Source organism: Panthera onca, chromosome B3 (assembly GCF_046562875.1).
Source record: "Panthera onca isolate mPanOnc1 chromosome B3, mPanOnc1 haplotype 2, whole genome shotgun sequence".
NCBI classification, from domain to species: Eukaryota; Metazoa; Chordata; class Mammalia; order Carnivora; family Felidae; genus Panthera; species Panthera onca.
This window is the reverse complement of record NC_138344.1, coordinates 41,572,412-41,591,819: the sequence shown is the minus strand read 5'-3', so window position 1 is coordinate 41,591,819 and position 19,408 is coordinate 41,572,412. Positions and strand designations below refer to the sequence as shown.

The 19,408-nt window shown below is 41.1% G+C and overlaps 1 protein-coding gene across 5 annotated transcripts in view; it reads left to right on the top strand.

Annotated features, from left to right (window-relative positions):
• Window positions 1-1,607: 1,607 nt before the first annotated feature.
• Window positions 1,608-19,408, top strand: part of APH1B (aph-1B gamma-secretase subunit) — an 87,787-nt gene continuing 69,986 nt past the window's right edge. For 3 of the 5 annotated variants that reach the window (XM_060618360.3, XM_060618359.3, XM_078448705.2), the window contains exons 1-4: window positions 1,609-1,838; window positions 3,263-3,433; window positions 8,990-9,060; window positions 10,421-10,543. In XM_060618360.3, the coding sequence (XP_060474343.1) occupies window positions 1,726-1,838; window positions 3,263-3,433; window positions 8,990-9,060; window positions 10,421-10,543 (478 nt within the window). In that variant the 5' untranslated portion in view covers window positions 1,609-1,725. Of the gene's footprint in view, window positions 1,839-3,262; window positions 3,434-8,989; window positions 9,061-10,420; window positions 10,544-19,408 lie in introns of all 5 variants that reach the window. The other 2 variants (XM_060618358.3, XM_060618363.3) reach the window with 2 other exon arrangements.

Sequence of the window (19,408 nt, the reverse complement as noted above, 5' to 3'; positions counted from 1 at the left end):
ACATCTTTTCTGAAGACCTGGGGGTGAGGGGACAACATAAATAGAAACAACCCTGAGGACAGCTTCGTCCACCACTATTTCGTATGTGTGAGTTACCACCTAGGTTACCGCTATTCCAGCTTGGGTTTTATATACGATGGAGCACGAAGTTCCCGCAACTGTGCAAATGGAAAAATGTGCTTTAAAAAGACACATTTAACTTTTACTTAAAAAGTTAAAAAAGACAACTTTATTTAGAGATGGAATCCTGCTTGTGTCCGGCGCTATATTTCTTTAGGGGATCTGGAATCTTCCCCCATTCTGGCTCCAAAGAGGGCTGGGACCTCCCTTCCTAGACGCCTCGCGGCCGGCACCAGCGGCCTGATCGAAATGTAGGAGCAGTGATGGTGGTTTCGGGGACTCGGGGCCCTAGGCTAATGTCGCCAGGTACCCAGGGAAGGGTACCTCGGAATCCGGTCGGCCCTAAACGCCCAATTCGGGGGGTGGGGCAGGAGCTTGGCGATGAGGCCCGGCCTCCGCCCCGCCTTCCAGCATCATTGCTTCACACCCTCCGCCCCGTCCCAACATCCCCCCGCCCCGCCCCAACATCCCTCCGCCCCGCGCCAACCTGCCACTAACCTTCCGGGCTAAGAGCCGTCCCGCCTGCCCCAGTTCCCTCCGCCGCACCCAAACACCCTCCGCCCCGCCCCCAGCCCCCCGCACCGCCCTATCTCTCCGCCGCGCTCCGCCCCTCCCCCTTCTCCGTGTTCCGCCTCGTCCACCCTGCTGCGCCCCGCCCCCGCCCCGTCTCCAGCCCCCTCCGCCGAGCCCTGCCCCACCACCCCGCTTCCAGCCCCCTCCGCTACGCCCCGCCCCCCTTCCAGCCCCCTCCGCCGCGCCCCGCCCCGCCTCCAGCCTCCTCCGTCGCGTCCCGCCCCTCCGCCCTGCCTCCAGCCCCCTCCGCCGCGCCCCGCCCCGCCTCCAGCCTCCTCCGTCGCGTCCCGCCCCTCCGCCCTGCCTCCAGCCCCCTCCGCCTCGCCCCCTCTCCAGCCCCCTCCGTCGCGCCCTGTTCCCGCCCCGCCTCCAGCCCCCACCGTCGCGCCCTGCTCCCGCCCCGCCTCCAGCCCCCTCCGCCGCGCCCCGCCTCCAGCCTCTCCGCCGCGTCTCGCCCCCCGCCCCGCCTCCAGCCCCCTCCGCCGCGCCCCGCCCCCGTCCCGCCTCCAGCCCCCTCCGCCGCGCCCCGCCCCCTTCCCGCCTCCAGCCCCCTCCGCCGCGCCCCGCCCCCGTCCCGCCTCCAGCCCCCTCCGTCGCGCCCCGCCCCCAGCCCCCTCCGCCGCGCCCCGCCCCCGTCCCGCCTCCAGCCCCTTTCGCCGCGCCCCGCCTCCAGCCCCCTACGCCGCGCCCCGCCCCCGTCCCGCCTCCAGCCCCCTTCGCCGCGCCCCGCCTCCAGCCCCCTCCGCCGCGCCCCGCCCCCGTCCCGCCTCCAGCCCCCTTCGCCGCGCCCCGCCTCCAGCCCCCTCCGCCGCGCCCCGCCCCCGTCCCGCCTCCAGCCCCCTTCGCCGCGCCCCGCCTCCAGCCCCCTCCGCCGCGCCCCGCCCCCGTCCCGCCTCCAGCCCCCTCGGCCGCGCCCCGCCTCCAGCCGCCTCCGTCGCGCCCTGCTCCCGCCCCCGCGCGGCGCTGAGCTCTGTCGGCGCCTGGCGTACTTCGAGTCCCCGCCAGGCCTCCGGGCCGGCTTCCGCGGTCGCCATGACGGCGGCCGTGTTCTTCGGCTGCGCCTTCATTGCCTTCGGGCCTGCGCTGGCTCTCTACATCTTCACCATCGCCACTGAGCCGTTGCGCGTCATCTTCCTCATCATCGGGTGAGGCGGTTGCGCCGGGAAACCCGGGCCCGGGGCTCCCCTCCCCCGCCGGAGATACCGGCGACCCCCGGCGTCCGCACCAAACGGCTCGATCTTGTTGGGCTTGGAGGGGGGAAAGGTTGGGAGGGGTGAGCCGGGACCCCGGTCCCCTAGTACTCCTCGTCCTCCGAGGGTCGGCGGGAAAAGAACAGGAGCCCCGGGACCCCACAGTGGGGGCTCTGGGGAAGGAGCTCACACTGGGTCTCAGAAAACCCTGATGCTAGGCTCCTGAGTTTTTGCCGAGGGTCCATGGGTGTGGGCTTTAGTGAGTCGTGAACCCATTAGAATTACATGAAAAAATTGTGGGTAAGTTCACATATTCACCTTTTATATTTCTTGGGGAGGGGGGTCTCTAGTTTTCCTCAGTTTCTCACAGGCATCTGTAATCCCGAAGGGGTTAAGAGCACATTAGCACTTGGGGTTTAGGTGCTTTTAGAACGTAATGCCCACCCCCTACCCCGGATCAGCCACTTCGGAATGTCTGGGGCGGGGGGGGGGGGTGGGTTCGGGCTACGGATTTTTTCCTTAATGCTCCCCAGAGGGACAGCCAAAGGCTGGAAACCTGTGAAAACACCGACGCACCTGTCAGTGCATCTCCTGGCAGGAGCTTGGTAAATACTGAACTCTGGTGGCGAACGTGGTCATAATCCCGGTTCTCACCTGTCCTGCAGCCTTCCCGGGGCTCCCCACGTCCCCCTCCTCCCTTGAGTCTCACTTAGTACCAGGAGAAACAGCCTTGGTAGGCCAGTGATTCCCACCTTCTCTGAGCTGTTTCACCTCTCGCAGCTGTAGTGAAAGTGCTGCATCACAGGTGTCATTTTAAACACAATAGAGATTTGGGCAAAAGGTTTGTAAAGCTGGTTATAATCATTTAAAATCCACAGGTATGTTGCAAAAGCGGGACTGGAAAGCTGATTTAGATTTTCAACCATCATCGGTTTCCAACCTCTGAATTTTATACTAATCACTGTGTTAATAGAGATGTAGACATTTTTCTGGAAAAGGCTCATACTTACACATCAGTGGGCAAAGCCTTAATTAGGAAGAGTAGCAAATAACCAAGTTTCTAGCTAAATGGCCCTTGGCAGGTAGTCTGCAGATGTACTTAGAAATAGCAGAGTCACTGGAAAAAAAAATGACTGTTAGGAAAAATCTCACGTTCCTCTTGGAGGGCATGTTCGTCTCCCTGGGGAAAACGAACCAGTGATGAAGAACAGTTGATCCAAGCATCACTTTGTGAGGACTTCCCCCCCCCCCCCCCCCCCCACCGCCTTGTTAAGGAGTCAGGAAATCTGTTCCTTCTCAAGTAGGGGTTGTTTGTTTTTTTCACTTTTAAGTCTTTATTAATCCTGTTCACTTAACCTTTTCCTCCCTCTAATTTTCAGAGCTTTTTTCTGGTTGGTATCTCTGCTGTTTTCGTCCCTTTTTTGGTTCATGGCAAGAACCATTACTGACAACAAAGATGGACCAATACAGAAATATCTGCTGATCTTGGGAGTGTTAGTCTCCGTCCTTGTCCAAGAAATGTTTCGATTTGCATATTATAAACTTTTGAAGTAAGTTAAATGTTTGCTTTACCTTTTTTTGCATTTATACTTGAATTATGATTTAGTAGTTTGAAAATGTTAATATAGTGTGGTGTTTGAGGGTCCGTGTCTTCCTAACAGAGTTGAAAGTCAAGGGATTGTACATTTTCAGCCTGAAAATACTGAATATTTTAACTGAGTATTTTAACTTCCTTCATTCACTCATTCAAAAAATACTTCTTCAGAATTAAATTAGTGCCATGCACTATCCTGTGCACTGGGAATGATACATCCTGATTAAAAGACAGTTTCTGTCTTCACGGAGGTTATTTTATAGTGGAAAGAGATGACAAATGAATGAACAGGAAGATACATTGTATGTTAGAAGATAATAAGTGTCTTCCAGAAAAATAAGCCAGAGAGTTATTGAAACAACAAGAAAAACTGTTCCAGGTTAGAATTTCTGTGTGCTTCTTTTTGCTGCCACTTAAATAATTCTTGTGGAGATTATGCCTACCACTGTTTTAAATGCATTAGGGGAAAACTGGGGTTTATTTTGTGATAGTTCATGGCATTTCATATCTATAATAGAAAAATAGATTTAAAAAGAAGCCATTGTCTTGAGTTTCATTTTTTGGTCATAGGCTGTCTGTAGGACCCATGAAGACCTCACATGAAACCACTGATTTGAAACACAGCTTGATCTTGGGACCATATTTTCTTTCAGGCAGTCATGAGGTTGACTTTGATTATGTAGTAAGAATTAATAAAGTGATGTGTGCTCTTTTTATTTCTGCAAATGAGATGATTAAGGCATTCCACGAATTTCATAGATGAAATCAAGACAGAGCCTCAACAACATCTCTTATAATAGGCTTCTGATAATTTGTTCTTGCCACTATGCCAGGCCTTCTCTGTTTTTTTTTACTTGTTGCTTTTAATAACAGATATTGAAATTTAACACTGAAGCTGTTTTAATTACAAATAACAAACCCAGGAAGCTACTGTTTAAAAGCAAAAGTTCTATCTTAGAACAGGTTTAAAAATGATATTTCCCCTAGTTTCTGGAAATATTAAAGAGCAAAAACAAAATACCGACAATTACTTTTCAGTTTCCACAGGAGTACAGTACCCTTAACAGATGGACCATCTATTCACCTGTGGATGTTTCTGGTATGCAGCAGTTACTTTCATTCAAAAATTTAATTTTAACTTTAGAATATATTAAGGTAGACAAAGTCTCCCTCTTTCTGACCTCTGCCCCACATGGCCAAATGAAATCTTTGTTAACATGGTTGTCATCTTGTCTCTTACAAGGCTACCCATACCTCATTTCTTCACCTGGCCCTCAGAAGACATAGATATGGCTTCCAAACCTATTCCATCTCTGTTCTTTACATCACTAGACACCCCCGTTTTTAGTGCCTGGAGTTCACCTGTGCTTAAGACAAGCACAGTACTCTGCTGTGGTCGAAGTGGTACCGAGCAGTGGCCCTTCCCACCCTTGACTGGGCACTGTCCTCTGAACAACTCAGCCTCAGATTGCACTGTTTTTTTCCTGTCAGCAACATCATTGGCTCATGTTAGTTTTACATTTTCCACATGATGATCCTGATTTTGAAGTAGGTTAATTTTGAACGATTTTACAGTGTAGGGATATGGGTTTAATAACCCCTTAGGGCTTTAGGTCTGTAATTCAACTTGCCTGGAGTGGCTAAATCTGCCGTTCTTTACCACCTTTGTTCTTCATGGTGTCTACCTGGAATGCAGCCTTTTATTTTGCACTGTCCTATGTTTCTAAAGGACCGCAGGCTGAACATTACCATTTTTAATAAGGGTAGTGAGGGAGTGGGGCCATATGTGGAAGGAATTACAGGTCAGTCTGATGGCTCTCAGGCCCGCAAGTTCAGTAAAGCCACTTTGGCTTTCTGGGGAAACCATGTTTACTCCTCTGAAAGGGCCTTTGAAAATTAGCAACCAGGTAACACGACAAACCTGTATTCATAGGTTCCTTTAAGGACACCTGAGTGGCTCAGTCGGTTGAATTAGGCTCAGGTCATAATCTCACGGTTCTTGGGTTCCAGTCCCGTGTTGGGCTCTATGCTGACAGCTCAGAGCCTAGGGCCTGCTTCAGATTCTCTGTCTCCTTCTCTCTTTGCCCCTCTCCCACTCACACTCTGTCTCTCAAAAATGAATAAACGTTTAAAAAATAATAGGTGGCTTTATTTGCCATTGCAAAATGCATCTTTGCTGAAACTTTGGATTATTGTACCGTATCTTCCTAGCACATTTTAGACATACTGGCTGTCACGTAGTTATGTGTTAAAACAAGTTTGAGAATTATTATGATACTTTATTCATGACTAACCTATAAATACATTTAAGTTGTTGTCTTATGCTATGCTGTATTTAAATATAGGAACTTTGGTTCAGTCGATATTTTAACTATCTTCACTGTTAAAGTGGGTTCTTAACTTTAAAGTACTGCCTTAATCACATATTTGCTATCCGAATTTGGTGCCAAGATTAAAATGTGAACATTTTGCACTGTTTTTTTTTTTTTTTTACATATATGAAATTGAATCAAAGTAATTATCATTGTAATCTCATAGTTTTATTTCATGGGTCAGGCTTTAGGAAGAGTACTTCATCTTGAATAATGAATAATAATTTTCACCCTAGCAAAGAGTTGTACCCTGAGAAACTGGCATGTGGCCACAAGTAATAGCTCTTCCTATATTAATTTTTTAAAAAATCCAAATTATGGGCCTGTACATTGCCTACAATATACATTAAAAAAATGTTGGCTTGGGTTAACCTTTTGCAATTTAATCCAATTTTGTCTTACAATGCTGATACCATAAATATTTCCTAATTTTAGAAAATCTTCCATTCATAGAAAAGATACTCTTTACTATAGTTTCTTAAAAGGCATAATCTATTTTTAAAAATTTCTAAAATGGAATGTTTATATGCATATTTTTTGATACTGTTTGTCTCTTACTACACATACACAAAAGAAGACAAAGAAAACATGATTTATCAGTAGTTTTTCAAAGTTTGTATTTTAAAAATTGGACTTTTTCTTTTATGTTCTTGAAAATAGTAATAAATGCAAACAAAGAATTTTCCACTTCAGTAAAACTGTCAAAAACGCTGTCCATCAGGAATATGGAAACTACTTTTTCATTTCCTAATGTTAGCATTGAGAACTGTTAATGCCATTGACCTTTCCTCTCACAAATTTGTAATGTGGAATGAGGAAGTTTATTAAACTTTTGAAATTATATATTTAATATATTTGTGATAGCAGTACTTTGCTATACCAGATAGCAAAAATCTTTTATTCATTATTGAGCAATTTAAACAGATCCTCCAAAATTTAATGATTCTGTTGTATTCTTACGTCCATTTGTTGATAGAGATTATTACTATCATATATGTCTCTAAGCATTTTTTTCTAAGCTTTATTTTTTTTTTAAGTTTATTTATTTATTTTGAGAGAGAGAAAGCACGAGTCAGGGAGGGACGGAAAGGGAGAGAGAGAGAATGAATGCCAGGCAGGCTCCATGCAATCAGCACAGAGCCCAACTCAGGGCTCAAACCCGTGAACTGTTGAGATCATGACCTGAGCTGAAGTCAGATGCTTAACCTACTGAGCCACCCAGGTGCCCCTTTTTCTAAGCTTTAATTAGCCTTTAATAACATTCTTGTGACAGGTTATTTTATTTTATTTAGAAAAATTGAACATTTTAGTTGGTTACTGCTCCAGAGAAAGATGATGACAGGCACTTAATGTCACTGTCCTTGCTACCAAATAATGCTTCTAAATGGAGTACCCTGAAATCGCATATTGTTTGTCTTGAGTCTGGAAAAGCAAAAGGCCTTTTTCATTATGCTTATTGCTATTTTGGTTGAATTCTGCATTGCCTTAATTTACTTTTTAAAAAAAAATTTTTTTTTATGTTTATTTATATTAGAGAGAGAGACAGAGTGTGAGCAGGCAAGGGGCAGAGAGAGAGGGAGACACAGAATCGAAGCAGGCTCCAGGCTCTGAGCTGTCAGCAAAAGAACCCAACATGGGGCTTGAACTCACAATCCGTGAGATCATGACCTGAGCTGAAGTCAGACGCTTAATCGACTGAGCCACCCAGGCGTCCCCACATTGCCTTAATTTAAAGAAATCCGTGATATTTATACTTATGTAATGAATAAGCCAGCTGTACTGAATATGTGTACCTTGAAATTTAAATTAATACAATGCCCAGAATATAAGTATGTTTTGGTTAATTTAAATTTTCTGTTTTTAGAGTTAACCCAACTCATTTTGTTTCCGCATTTGCTAAGAAATCAGTCTAAAATGTTCAGTTTCTTTATTGCTTTAACAGATATACTTTATAATAAATATAATGTAGATATCCTTGGAGTCAGGATCATTGTTGCAGAGTTTCTAGCCAACAAATGTTAGTAATAGTGACAGTAGTGGAACAGACCAGCCACGTCTTGCATTCCTACATACATCTGCATGGGAGCAGGGACTCATGGTAAGTTTCTGAATTGTTCACAGCACAGATATGATCACTCTGAAGATCATTTCACATTGAGCAATATTTTAATGTTTCATTTAGGTATTCATTTATCTCCTTTTCTGAGCGCAGCATTTTATTCTCCTCTGATTATTTCTTATCTGAAGCCTGATTGGGATATGAAACAAATATGTTCAATACTTTTATCATCCGAAGACCAGGTTAAGTACTCATATAAGAGTTCAGACCATGGGTATTCTAGGATTTAAGAATAAGAAAGTAGAGCACCTTAGGGACCTAGATCCCTCACTGAGTGGCTCAGTGAGTGGAGTGTCTAACTTTGGCTCAAGGCATTATCTCACGGTTCGTGAGTTCAAACCCCATGTAGGGCTTTGTGCTGACAGCTGGACCCTGCTTCAGATTATCTGTCTTCCTCTCTCTCTGCCCCTCCCCCACTCACACTGTCTCTCAAAAATAAGCATTAAAAAGAAGGGGTAAGGAGATAATAGCAATCACCAGTCACTGGCAAAGGTGGTTTCTTTGAGACACTGCTGAGTCAGTGAGACTTTGGAGGATGAGTATAATTTAGGTCCTATGAAGTGGAAGGTAGAAGGGAGGGTAGCAACATAACTATAACCCAGGCAGGAGATAGTATAAAGTACCACTAAACTGGGATTGAAGATATAGTACTTTTGAAAGAGAAAACAATTCAGAGTGATAGATGCCATAGGATATTGAATTAAATATTTACTGAGCTCAGAAAGTAGTCAGACCCATACTTTTTTTCTTACTAAACCCAATCCTTGATGGCTTGTTTACTTACATTTTTCTTATTTTTTTCTCTTCTACATTAAAGTCAGATAAAAGGCAAAATGTTGGTTGTAAATTTCGATTGATTTAAGTTAATTGAAAATTTTCTGGGTTTCGTTTAAATGGATTTTAGATTTAGAGTATAACCTGATTAGAAACCTCAATAAGCATCTAGGTTTTGAAATATCTTGTGTATTTTCCTGATATGCTATTTTCCTTTTAAAAAATTGTCTGTATGGTTTTATTTTAGAAAAGCCAATGAGGGTTTGAGGAGTATAAACCCAGATGAGACAGCACCCTCTATGCGATTGCTGGCCTATGGTAAGTTGGAACTGCATGTTGTCGTCAAGAGAAAAAACCATGCCTGGCATAAGAGCCATTTTTACTTTCATGTCTTTGTAGATTTTAAATAGTATTTTATCCCTGCCTTGGCCTGTTGGTGTACATTGTGTCTTTTTCTAGCTTTTCAGGACCATTATATAAAGAAAAATAATTATACAGGTGATCTGTGTGTCCATTAAATATTAACTAGATTTGAAACTTGGGTTTCTAATATGTATACACCCTAACAGTTTTTAAGTGATGTTTCTCTTCTCTGGATGGTTACCATGACTTTGGCTATACTAGGAGGACTTTTCATATTAAATAATTAATACCCTTGTATAGTCTTCTTTCAGAATTATGTTTTAAAGACTGGATCTAGGTCCCTAAGTTGAATCACCTTTGTTTGACCCAGGAATTACTTTCTATAATCCAGTCATCCCTCAAGATCAGTTCCAGTTTTGAACCCTCAGACTTTTTTTTTTTTTCATTTTATTTAGCTTTATTTAATTTTACCGTATTAATTTTTGGAGAGCTGACTATATACATTATGACATAGGTGTGCAAAGATGAATACAGTTATAGACTTTAAGGTGTGAAACATTAACCAAAACAAGAGAAGTATTAACTCCCTTACTCTATGCCTGGCAGACCAAATCTAAACACTGTTTTAAAAATGATATTGATAAAGTAATGACAGCTCAACATTCTGACCTCTTAGTTTTTGACCTTTTCATCTTCAAAGACCTACCTCCAACTTTCCTTAGCCTCCCCCTCCCACGAATGGTAGGAGGCAGAGTTAGGAGGAATCTGTACATAGTTTATCCGTGTTGATTCTCTTGTCCTAAGCTCCCAGTTCCCAACCCTGGCTGCACATTAGTGTTACTGGGGAGGCATTAAAATATATTCATGTTTAAAACCCACTCTGGAATAATTAAATAGAGTTGCCATGAGGAAAGGGAAGAGATCTGTTCAATTTTAAAAGTTGCACAGATGTTTGTAATGTGTGGTCAAGGTTGAAAATTAGTTCTACAGACTGTTAACATAAACCAAAGCCAGAACTTCAGCAGTGTCTTTCTCTGCCTTGCCTATTGCTTCTGTGCCTTTCTAGATCTTTTTCTCTCCTTTTCATTTCTCTGCTACATTCCACTGTTTATTTCCCTTCCTTTTACACCATTCTTGCTCTATTTATCATTTAGCCAAGCACTCATCTTTTCTGAGCCAGCTTTCTCCACAGCTTCTCCAATAGCATGTGTCCTTTTTCTCCTTTAAAAAATAATATTCTCTAATCCTTGGAAATTTTATTTGAAGAGAAATCATAACATAAAAAGGGTCTAACAGTGTGTTTCTTCCTCTTTAGTTTCTGGCTTGGGTTTTGGAATCATGAGTGGAGTATTTTCCTTTGTAAATACCCTTTCTGACTCCTTGGGACCAGGCACAGTGGGCATTCATGGAGACTCTCCTCAGTTCTTCCTAAATTCAGGTATGTGCCTACCAGTTGTGAATGTCAAGTCTTCTGGTCTAAATGATCATCCTTATTGAAGTTACCTGGCTTAGGAATTCAAGTGAATATAAATTTATGTGATACCTTTTAAAGGCAAAATACTGTTAGACATCAGAAGGAAAGGACCTAGGAGGGGCGCCTGGGTGGCTCAGTCAGTTAAGTGTCTGACTTTGGCTTAGATCATGATTTCACAGTTGGTGGGTTCAAGCCCTGCATCGGGCTCTGTGTTGATAGCATAGGAGCCTGGAGCCTGCTTCACATTCTGTGTCTCCCTCTCTCTTTGCCCCTCCTCCACTCACATGTGTGTGTGTTCTCTCTTTCTCTCAAAAATAAACATTAAAAAAAAAAAAAAAGAAGTAAAGGACCTAGGAAAATAAAAATTTGGTTAGGGTATTTAGGATTTTAGGGTGGAATTTAGCATACATAAAATTTATTTTTATTTTTGTGTACTAATAATGTTGCTGTGTAGTTGATATATTGTAAGTGAATTTTTATAGGATATATGCTTTTTGATTTTTATTAGTTTGTATTTATTTTCAGTATAAGCAGTAGCCTTTACTTAGTCATCTTGGCCCCTTTTTGGGATAGGCAGTATAACTGGATTTTGAAATTGGGAGGGAAAATGGTTGTTTAATGTGATGTTTATGCGTCTACAATGTATATTTAAACATACCCGTATCATTTAGAGACTAACAACAAATCTTCCCTTTTCCTTAAGAACTAGAACACTAATAGAACCTTAGAATCCCTTGTTTTTCATTGTTTCTTCCCCACAGGTAACTATTGCCTTGACTTTGTGTTATTAATTCCCTAGGTTAACCGGGTTTGAAAGGTAGGGTTTGTTTTTTTTTTTAACTTATATACGTATTTTGTTCTGAAGGTAAAACATGAAAGTTTTACCTTCATGTATGTATCTGAAAAGAAATTAATAGTTTTCCTGCTTCTGAATATTTAAAAATAAATCATGCGACATTCTTTGAAAAAAGAAATTGAGAGGAAAAAATGATAGTAGAGAAGTTGGCCTTTTTTTTTTATTGCTTTTCAAATTTTTATTTAAATTTCAGTTAGTTAACATAAAGTGCAGTATTGGTTCCAGGAGTAGAGTTCAGTGATTCACCACTTACATACAACACCCAGTGCTCATCACAACAAGTGCCCTCCTTAGTACCAGTCACCCATCTAGCTCATCCCTCACCCACCTCCATCCATCAACCCTCAATTTTGTCTCTATCATTAAGAGTCTCTTATGGTTTGTTCCCGTCTCTCTTTTTTATTTTTCCCCCTTCCATTTGTTCATCTGTTTTTTTCTTAAATTCCACATATGAGCGAGCTAATTGTCCTTCTCTTTTTTCGCTAAGCATAATACATTCTAGCTCCATCCATATTGTTGCAAATGGCAAGATTTCATTCCTTCCGATGGCTCAGTTATATTCCATTGTATATACATACCACATTTTCTTTATCCATTTATCAGCCGATGAACATTTGGCCTGTTTACACAGTTTGGCTGTTGTTGATAGCGCTGCTATGAACATTGGGGTGCATGTGTGCTTTTGAATCAGAATTTTTTTTTTTATGAAATTTATTGTTAGCTTGGTTTCCATACAACACCCAGTGCTCATCCCAGAAGGTGCCCTCCTCAATGCCCATCACCCACTTTCCCTTCCCTCCCACTCCCCATCAACGCTTAGTTTATTCTCAGTTTTTAAGAGTCTCTTATGGTTTGGCTCTCTCCCTCTCTAACTTTTTTTTTTTTTCCTTCCTCTCCCCCATGGTCTTCTGTCAAGTTTCTCAGGATCCACATAAGAGTGAAAACATATGGTATCTTTCTCTGTGTGACTTATTTCACTTAGCATAACACTCTCCATTTCCATCCACATTGCTACAAAAGGCCATATTTCATCCTTTCTCATTGCCAAGTAGTATTCCATTGTGTATATAAACTACAATTTCTTTATCCATTCATCAGTTGATGGACATTTAGGCTCTTTCCATAATTTGGCTGTTGTTGAAAGTGCTGCTATAAACATTGGGGTACAAGTTCCCCTATGCATCAGCACTCTTGTATCCCTTGGGTAAATTCCTAGCAGTGCTATTGCTGGGTCATAGGGTAGATCTATTGTTAATTTTTTGAGGAACCTCCACACTGTTTTCCAGAGTGGCTGCAGCAGTTTGCATTCCTACCAACGGTGCTGGAAGGTTCGTTCCCTTCTCCACATTCTCATCAATATCTGTTGTTTCTTGTATTGTTAATTTTAGCCATTCTCACGAGTGTGAGGTGGTATCTCATCATGGTTTTGATTTGTATTTCCCTGATGGTGAGTAATGTTGAGCATCTTTCCATGTGTCTGTTAGCCATCTGGCTGCCTTCTTTGGAAAAATGTCTATTCATGTCTTCTGCCCATTTCTTAACTGGATTATTTGTTTTTTGAATATTGAATTTGATAAGTTCTTTATAGATTTTGGATACTAACCCTTTATCAGATATGTCATTTGCAAATATCTATCCTTTCCTATTGCGTTGGTTGCCTTTTAGTTTTGATTGTTTCCTTGGCTGTGCAGAAGCTTTTTATCTTGATGAGGTCCCAATAGTTCATTTTTGCTTTTGTTTCCCTTGCCTCGGATGACATGTCTCATAAAAAGTGGGTCAGAGGGGTTGCTGCCTATGTTCTCCTCTAGGGTTTTGATGGTTTCCTGTCTTACATGTAGGTCTTTTATCCATTTTGAATTTTTGTGTATGGTATAAGAAATTGGTCCAGTTTCATTCTTCATGTTGCTGTCTAGTTTTTGCAACATCATTTGTTGAAGAGACTGTCTTTTCTCCGTTGGATATTATTTCCTGCTTTGTTGAAGATTAATTGCCCATATAGTTGTGGTCCATTTCTGGGTTTTCTCTTCTGTTCCACTGATCTGTGTGTGTGTGTTTTTGTGCCAGTGCCATGCTGTCTTGATGACTACAGCTTTGTAGCATAGCTTGAAGTCCAAAATCGTGATGCCTCCAGCTTTTCTTTTCTTTTTCAGGATTACTTTGGCTATTCAGGGTCTTTGTGGTTCCATACAAATTTTAGGATTGTTTGTTCTAGCTCTGTGAAAAATGCTTGTGGTATTTTGATAGGGATTGCATTTAATGTGTAGATTGTTTTGGTGTAGTATAGACATTTTAAAAATGTTTGTTCTTCCGATCCATAAGCATGGAATGTTTTTCCATTTCTTTGTATTCTCTTCAGTTTTTTTCATAAGTGTTCTATAGTTTACAGAGTACAGATACTTTACCTCTTTGGTTAGTTTATTCTTAGTTATCTTATGGTTTTTGGTGCAACTGCAAATGGGATTGTTTCTTTGATATCTTTTTCTGCTGCTTCATTGTTGGTGTATAGAAATGCAACAGATTTCTGTACGTGGATGTTATATCTGCAACTTTGCTGAATTCATTTATTAGTTGTAGCAGTTTTTTGGTAGGATCTTTCAGGATTTCTACAGAGTATCAAGTCATCTGCAAGTTTGGCTTCTTCCTTGCCAATTTGGATGCCTTTCATTTCTTTTGGCTGAGGCTAAGACTTCCAATACTATGTTAAATAGTGTTGGTGAAAGTGGACATCCCTGTCTTATTCATGACCATAGAGGAAAAACTCTCAGTTTTTCCCCGTTGAGGATATTAGCTGTGGGTTTTTTGTATATGATCTTATGATGTTGACATATGTTCCGTATATCCCTACCTTGTTGAGGGTTTTTATCAAGAATGGATGCTATATTTTGTCACATGCTTTTTCTGCATCTGTTGAGAAGATAGATCATATGGTTCTTATCCTTTTATTAATGTGATGTATCACATTGGTTTGCAAATATTGAGCCACGCTTGCAGCCCAGGAATAAATCCCAGTTGATTGTGGTGAATAAATCTTTTAATGTACTACTCGATTTGATTTCGTAGTATCTTGTTGAGATGAGTTGACCTTTTTATTCAAAGATACAGTATAAAAGGACCACCTCATTTCAAATTGCTTTTTCATCCACCAGGTAAAAATTGTCGTCATGCTGCCATGATCATACATTTAGAATTGATAATGTACATAATATAAAATTTATCTTAAATGTTCAAGAAGAATCTTTTAAAAATAGTTTTAAGAAAATTCCATTGTATTTTTTTCTCCACAAGTTATATCATTAAAATAAGTGTCCCCCATAAACACGTTCTATTAATTAAAAATTATTTAACGTCTTATGGGGTGCCTGGATGGCTCTGTTGGTTAAGTGTTGAATTCTTGGTTTCAGCTCAGGTCATGATCTCATGGTTCGTGGAATGAGCCCCGTATTGGGCTTTGCATTGACAGCACAGAGCCTGTTTGGGATTTTCTCTCTCCTCTTTCTGCCCCTCCCCCCTCAAAATAAATAAAGATTTAAAAAAATATTTAACATCTTATACTAAAGGAATTTCTGTCCTCAAGGATCTTACCCTCTGGCAGAGAAAATGAGACTTAAAAAAAAAAAAAAAAAGGAATAACTGTTTTAATACAATTTAAGGTAGCAGTAGAACCAGATATTGGAAGGTATGCCCAAATTTTAAAAACTGCCACAGGTATGGAGGTTCCTCAAAAAACTAAAAATAGAACTACCCTACAATCCAGCAATCACACTACTAGGTATTTACTCAAAGGATATAAAAATACAGATTGAATGTAGCACATGCACCCCAGTGTTATAGCAGCATTAACAACAATAGCCAAACTATGGAGAGAGCCCACATTCCTTACACAGAGGAATATTACTCAGCCATCAAAAAGAATGAAATTTTGCCATTTGCAGCAATGTGGGTGGAGCTAGAATGTATTGTGCTAAGCGAAATAAGTTAGAGAAAGACAAATACCATATATTTCACTCATATGTGGAATTTAAGAAACAAAACAGATGAGCATATGGGAAGGAGGAAAAGAGAGGAGAGAGGGAAACAAACCACAAGGGACTCTTAACAATAGAGAACAAACTGAGGGTTGCCTGAGAGGTGGGTGGGAGATGGGCTAGATGGGTGATGGGTACTAAGGAGGGCACTTGTGATGAGCATTCGGTGTTGTATGTAAGTGATGAATCCCTGAATTCTCCTGAAACTATGATTGCACTGTATGTTAACTGAAATTTAAATAAAAACAAATTAAGCTGCTGAGGTAATTTAGTCATCCTGACTGTTTTAGTGATCCCCAAACCCAGTAGACTCTTGTTCTTCATTTTAGTCCAGGCCTTGGTATCTCCTGTCTAGATTACTACCATCAACTTCCAACTGCTTAGTCTTTCCTCAGCACACATTTCATATGAATCTGTCCTATATGCAGGCAGCCACCAAACTGATCTTCTTTATACAAAAATGCATGACTTGCTAAGGTCTCTTCTTTCCAGGGATTAAGTCAGGGCCCATTACATCTGGCTACAAGTTCATGGGTTGGACTTATTTAGAGGCACCTCCAACAAATCTAATTTTCTTCATCGTAAGCATTCCATAATTACAGCATTTCTGGCAGTTTTTTAAAAGAATTATAATGAACATTAGGTTTTTAGAATAAATGTAATGTTAATAGCTAAAGTCTGTTAGAGTCTAGTATAAATGAACAAAACATAATCAGGAGGGAGTATTACTGCTACGCTTTTCTGTATTTTCTGAAATTGGCCTATTATACTGCTACCTAAGCAGTTTGGTTCACGTAGCATTCTCCTAATGGAATTTCTTTTTCTGCCAGCTTCTTTCGCTAGATGGTGCTAATTCCCTTTCATAAGACTAGCTGAAGATGATTCTTTTGGAAGAAAGTGAAAGAAAGATGTGCTAGCAGTTTGAGGATTGTATTTGCAATTTCTATAAATGCAAGAGAAAATGCAATATTCCAAAGAAAATGAAGTATTTTAATGTCTCTGGCTGTTAGGATGGCAGGTTGACCATGCTGTGAATATGACCTATAGAAATAAAGAACAGCTGTCATTTTATTATATGCAAGAGTTTCTTATTTGTTATAGCATCATTATTTGGAACATAAACTCTGAATTATTCATTGAAGACATTTTCATTGCATTTTTTTTCAATATATGAAGTTTATTGTCAAATTGGTTTCCATCCAACACCCAGTGCTCATCCCAAAAGGTGCCCTCCTCAATACCCATCACCCACCCTCCCCTCCCTCCCACCCCCCACCAACCCTCAGTTTGTTCTCAGTTTTTAAGAGTCTCTTATGCTTTGGCTCTCTTCCACTCTAACCTCTTTTTTTTTTTTTTTTTTCCTTCCCCTCCCCCATGGGTTTCTGTTAAGTTTCTCAGGATCCACATAAGAGTGAAACCATATGGTATCTGTCTTTCTCTGTATGGCTTATTTCACTTAGCATAATAACACTCTCCAGTTCCATCCATGTTGCTACAAAGGGCCATATTTCATTCTTTCTCATTGCCATATAGTACTCCATTGTGTATATAAACCACAATTTTTTTTATCCATTCATCAGCTGATGGACATTTAGGCCCTTTCCATAATTTGGCTATTGTTGAGAGTGCTGCTATAAACATTGGGGTACAAGTACCCCTATGCATCAGTACTCCTGTATCCCTTGGGTAAATTCCTAGCAGTGCTATTGCTGGGTCATAGGGTAGGTCTATTTTTAATTTTTTGGGGAACCTCCACACTGTTTTCCAGATAGACTCCACCACAAGTCTGCTAGAACTGATACATGAATTTAGCAAAGTTGCAGGATACAAAATCAATGTACAGAAATCAGTTGCATTCTTATACACTAATAATGAAGCAACAGAAAGACAAATGAAGAAACTGATCCCATTCACAATTGCACCAAGAAGCATAAAATACCTAGGGATAATTCTTTGCATTTTAAAATAATAACCTCAGGGGCGCCTGGGTGGCTTAAGCGTCTGACTTCGGCTCAGGTCATGATCTCATGGTCCGTGAGTTCGAGCCCCGCGTCGGGCTCTGTGCTGACAGCTCAGAGCCTGGAGCCTGTTTCAGATTCTGTGTCACCCTCTCTCTGACCCTCCCCCATTCATGCTCTGTCTCTCTCTGTCTCAAAAATAAATAAACGTTAAAAAAAAAAAATTTAAAAAAAAATAGAAAAATAAAATAATAACCTCAGATTTGTATATATTTTGTGTTTGTTGTATATGTTATTTATAATTGCTATTGTAACCATTTATTTAGGTATAAGCTCATTTTTTTTAAGTTTATTTATTTTTGAAAGAGAATGAGAACATGTGCTAGCAGGAGATGGGCAGAGACAGAGGGAGAGAGAGAATCCCCAACGGGCTCCGCACTGAGCATGGAGCTCAGTCCCACGAACATGAGATCATGACCTGAGCCAAAACCAAGAGTCAGTTTTTTAACTGACTGAGCCACGCAGGCACCCTGCCATGAGCTCATTTTTAATTTGTTAGTTAAATCTGTAAGTTTATATGTTAGTTTAACATATGTCATTACACATGCCTAAGTAGTAATCAGAATAGGGCCTATGGGGTCACTATGTTAGTGTCAGAGATACACTGTATATAATACCTGTCTGTACATAAATTTTTGTGTTACAAGTAGGCATAGTTTATAAATGATATGTATTTCTAAGTTAATTATTTTTATTTATAGTTGTGTAGCAGGCGAGCATTAAATTTTATTAGAGTCATTACCATCTTAGTAATGCTGTATAGAGGCAAAAATATGGAAATTGGAGTCCTAAGTTCAAGTCTTTTTCTGGCTCATTAATTTAGTATTTTGGGCAAGTCCATTCGATCATTTAATCACTCATTCCACACAGGAATATTAAGTATTTTTATCAAACAGAAGTTATACCAAGCTATGAAAATACAGCTTAATTGGTGTCTGTGCCTTCCACTCTTGGTGGGGGATGAAGACAAACAGCTGATTATAGTAAAGTGTGATAAATGTTATGATGAGGAAGAGCCACGAGCACACAAAAGTCAAGCCCTGACCCATGCTCAGTTGACCTTGTGCTTGCCTTTTTAGTACTTTCTGCAGTTGTTATTAAGTGGTCAAGTGTGTAGTTATTTATGTCTTTCTCTCCAGCTGGATGCAAAGCCTTTTAAGCGCAAGGACTATATCTGTTTTGTTCACACCAGCACCTCGTGGAGTCCTTTATTTCTCAAATGTTGATGGAAAAAATGAAAGCTGGGCACAGCTTATGGAGAAAGTGCTATTTGAGTAGAAACTGAAAGATGAATAATAGCTAGGCAGGCAAAAGAAGGAGGTTGTCAGGGAAGAATGTACCAGGTGGAGGGAAGAGGTCTTTTCCCTACTGTCCTGGAGGTAAGAAAGACATTGTTCATTGGGTAAAGGAAGTACTAGACTTCTGTCTAACCCTCAATTTCCTCATCTTTCTTTTTTTTTTCTTTTATATTTGGCTTTTATTTATTTATTTTAAATATGAAATTTATGGGGCACCTGGGTGGCTCAGTTGGTTAAGCGTCCGACTTCAGCTCAGGTCACGATCTCACGGTCCGTGAGTTCGAGCCCCGCATTGGGCTCTGGGCTGATGGCTCAGAGCCTGGAGCCTGTTTCTGGTTCTGTGTCTCCCTCTCTCTCTGCCCCTCCCCCGTTCATGCTCTGTCTCTCTCTGTCTCAAAAATAAATAAACATTTAAAAAAAATTAAAAATAAATAAATATGAAATTTATTGTCTAATTGGTTTCCATACAACACCCAGTGCTCATCCCAACAGGTGCCCTCCTCAGTACCCATCACCCACCCTTCCCCCCTCCCATCCCCCAAACAAAATTTCCTCATATTTCAAGAAGAACAAAAATGATGCCTAGCTCCGAGTTGTAATGAATTAAATGAAATTAATTTAGAGAGTAAATA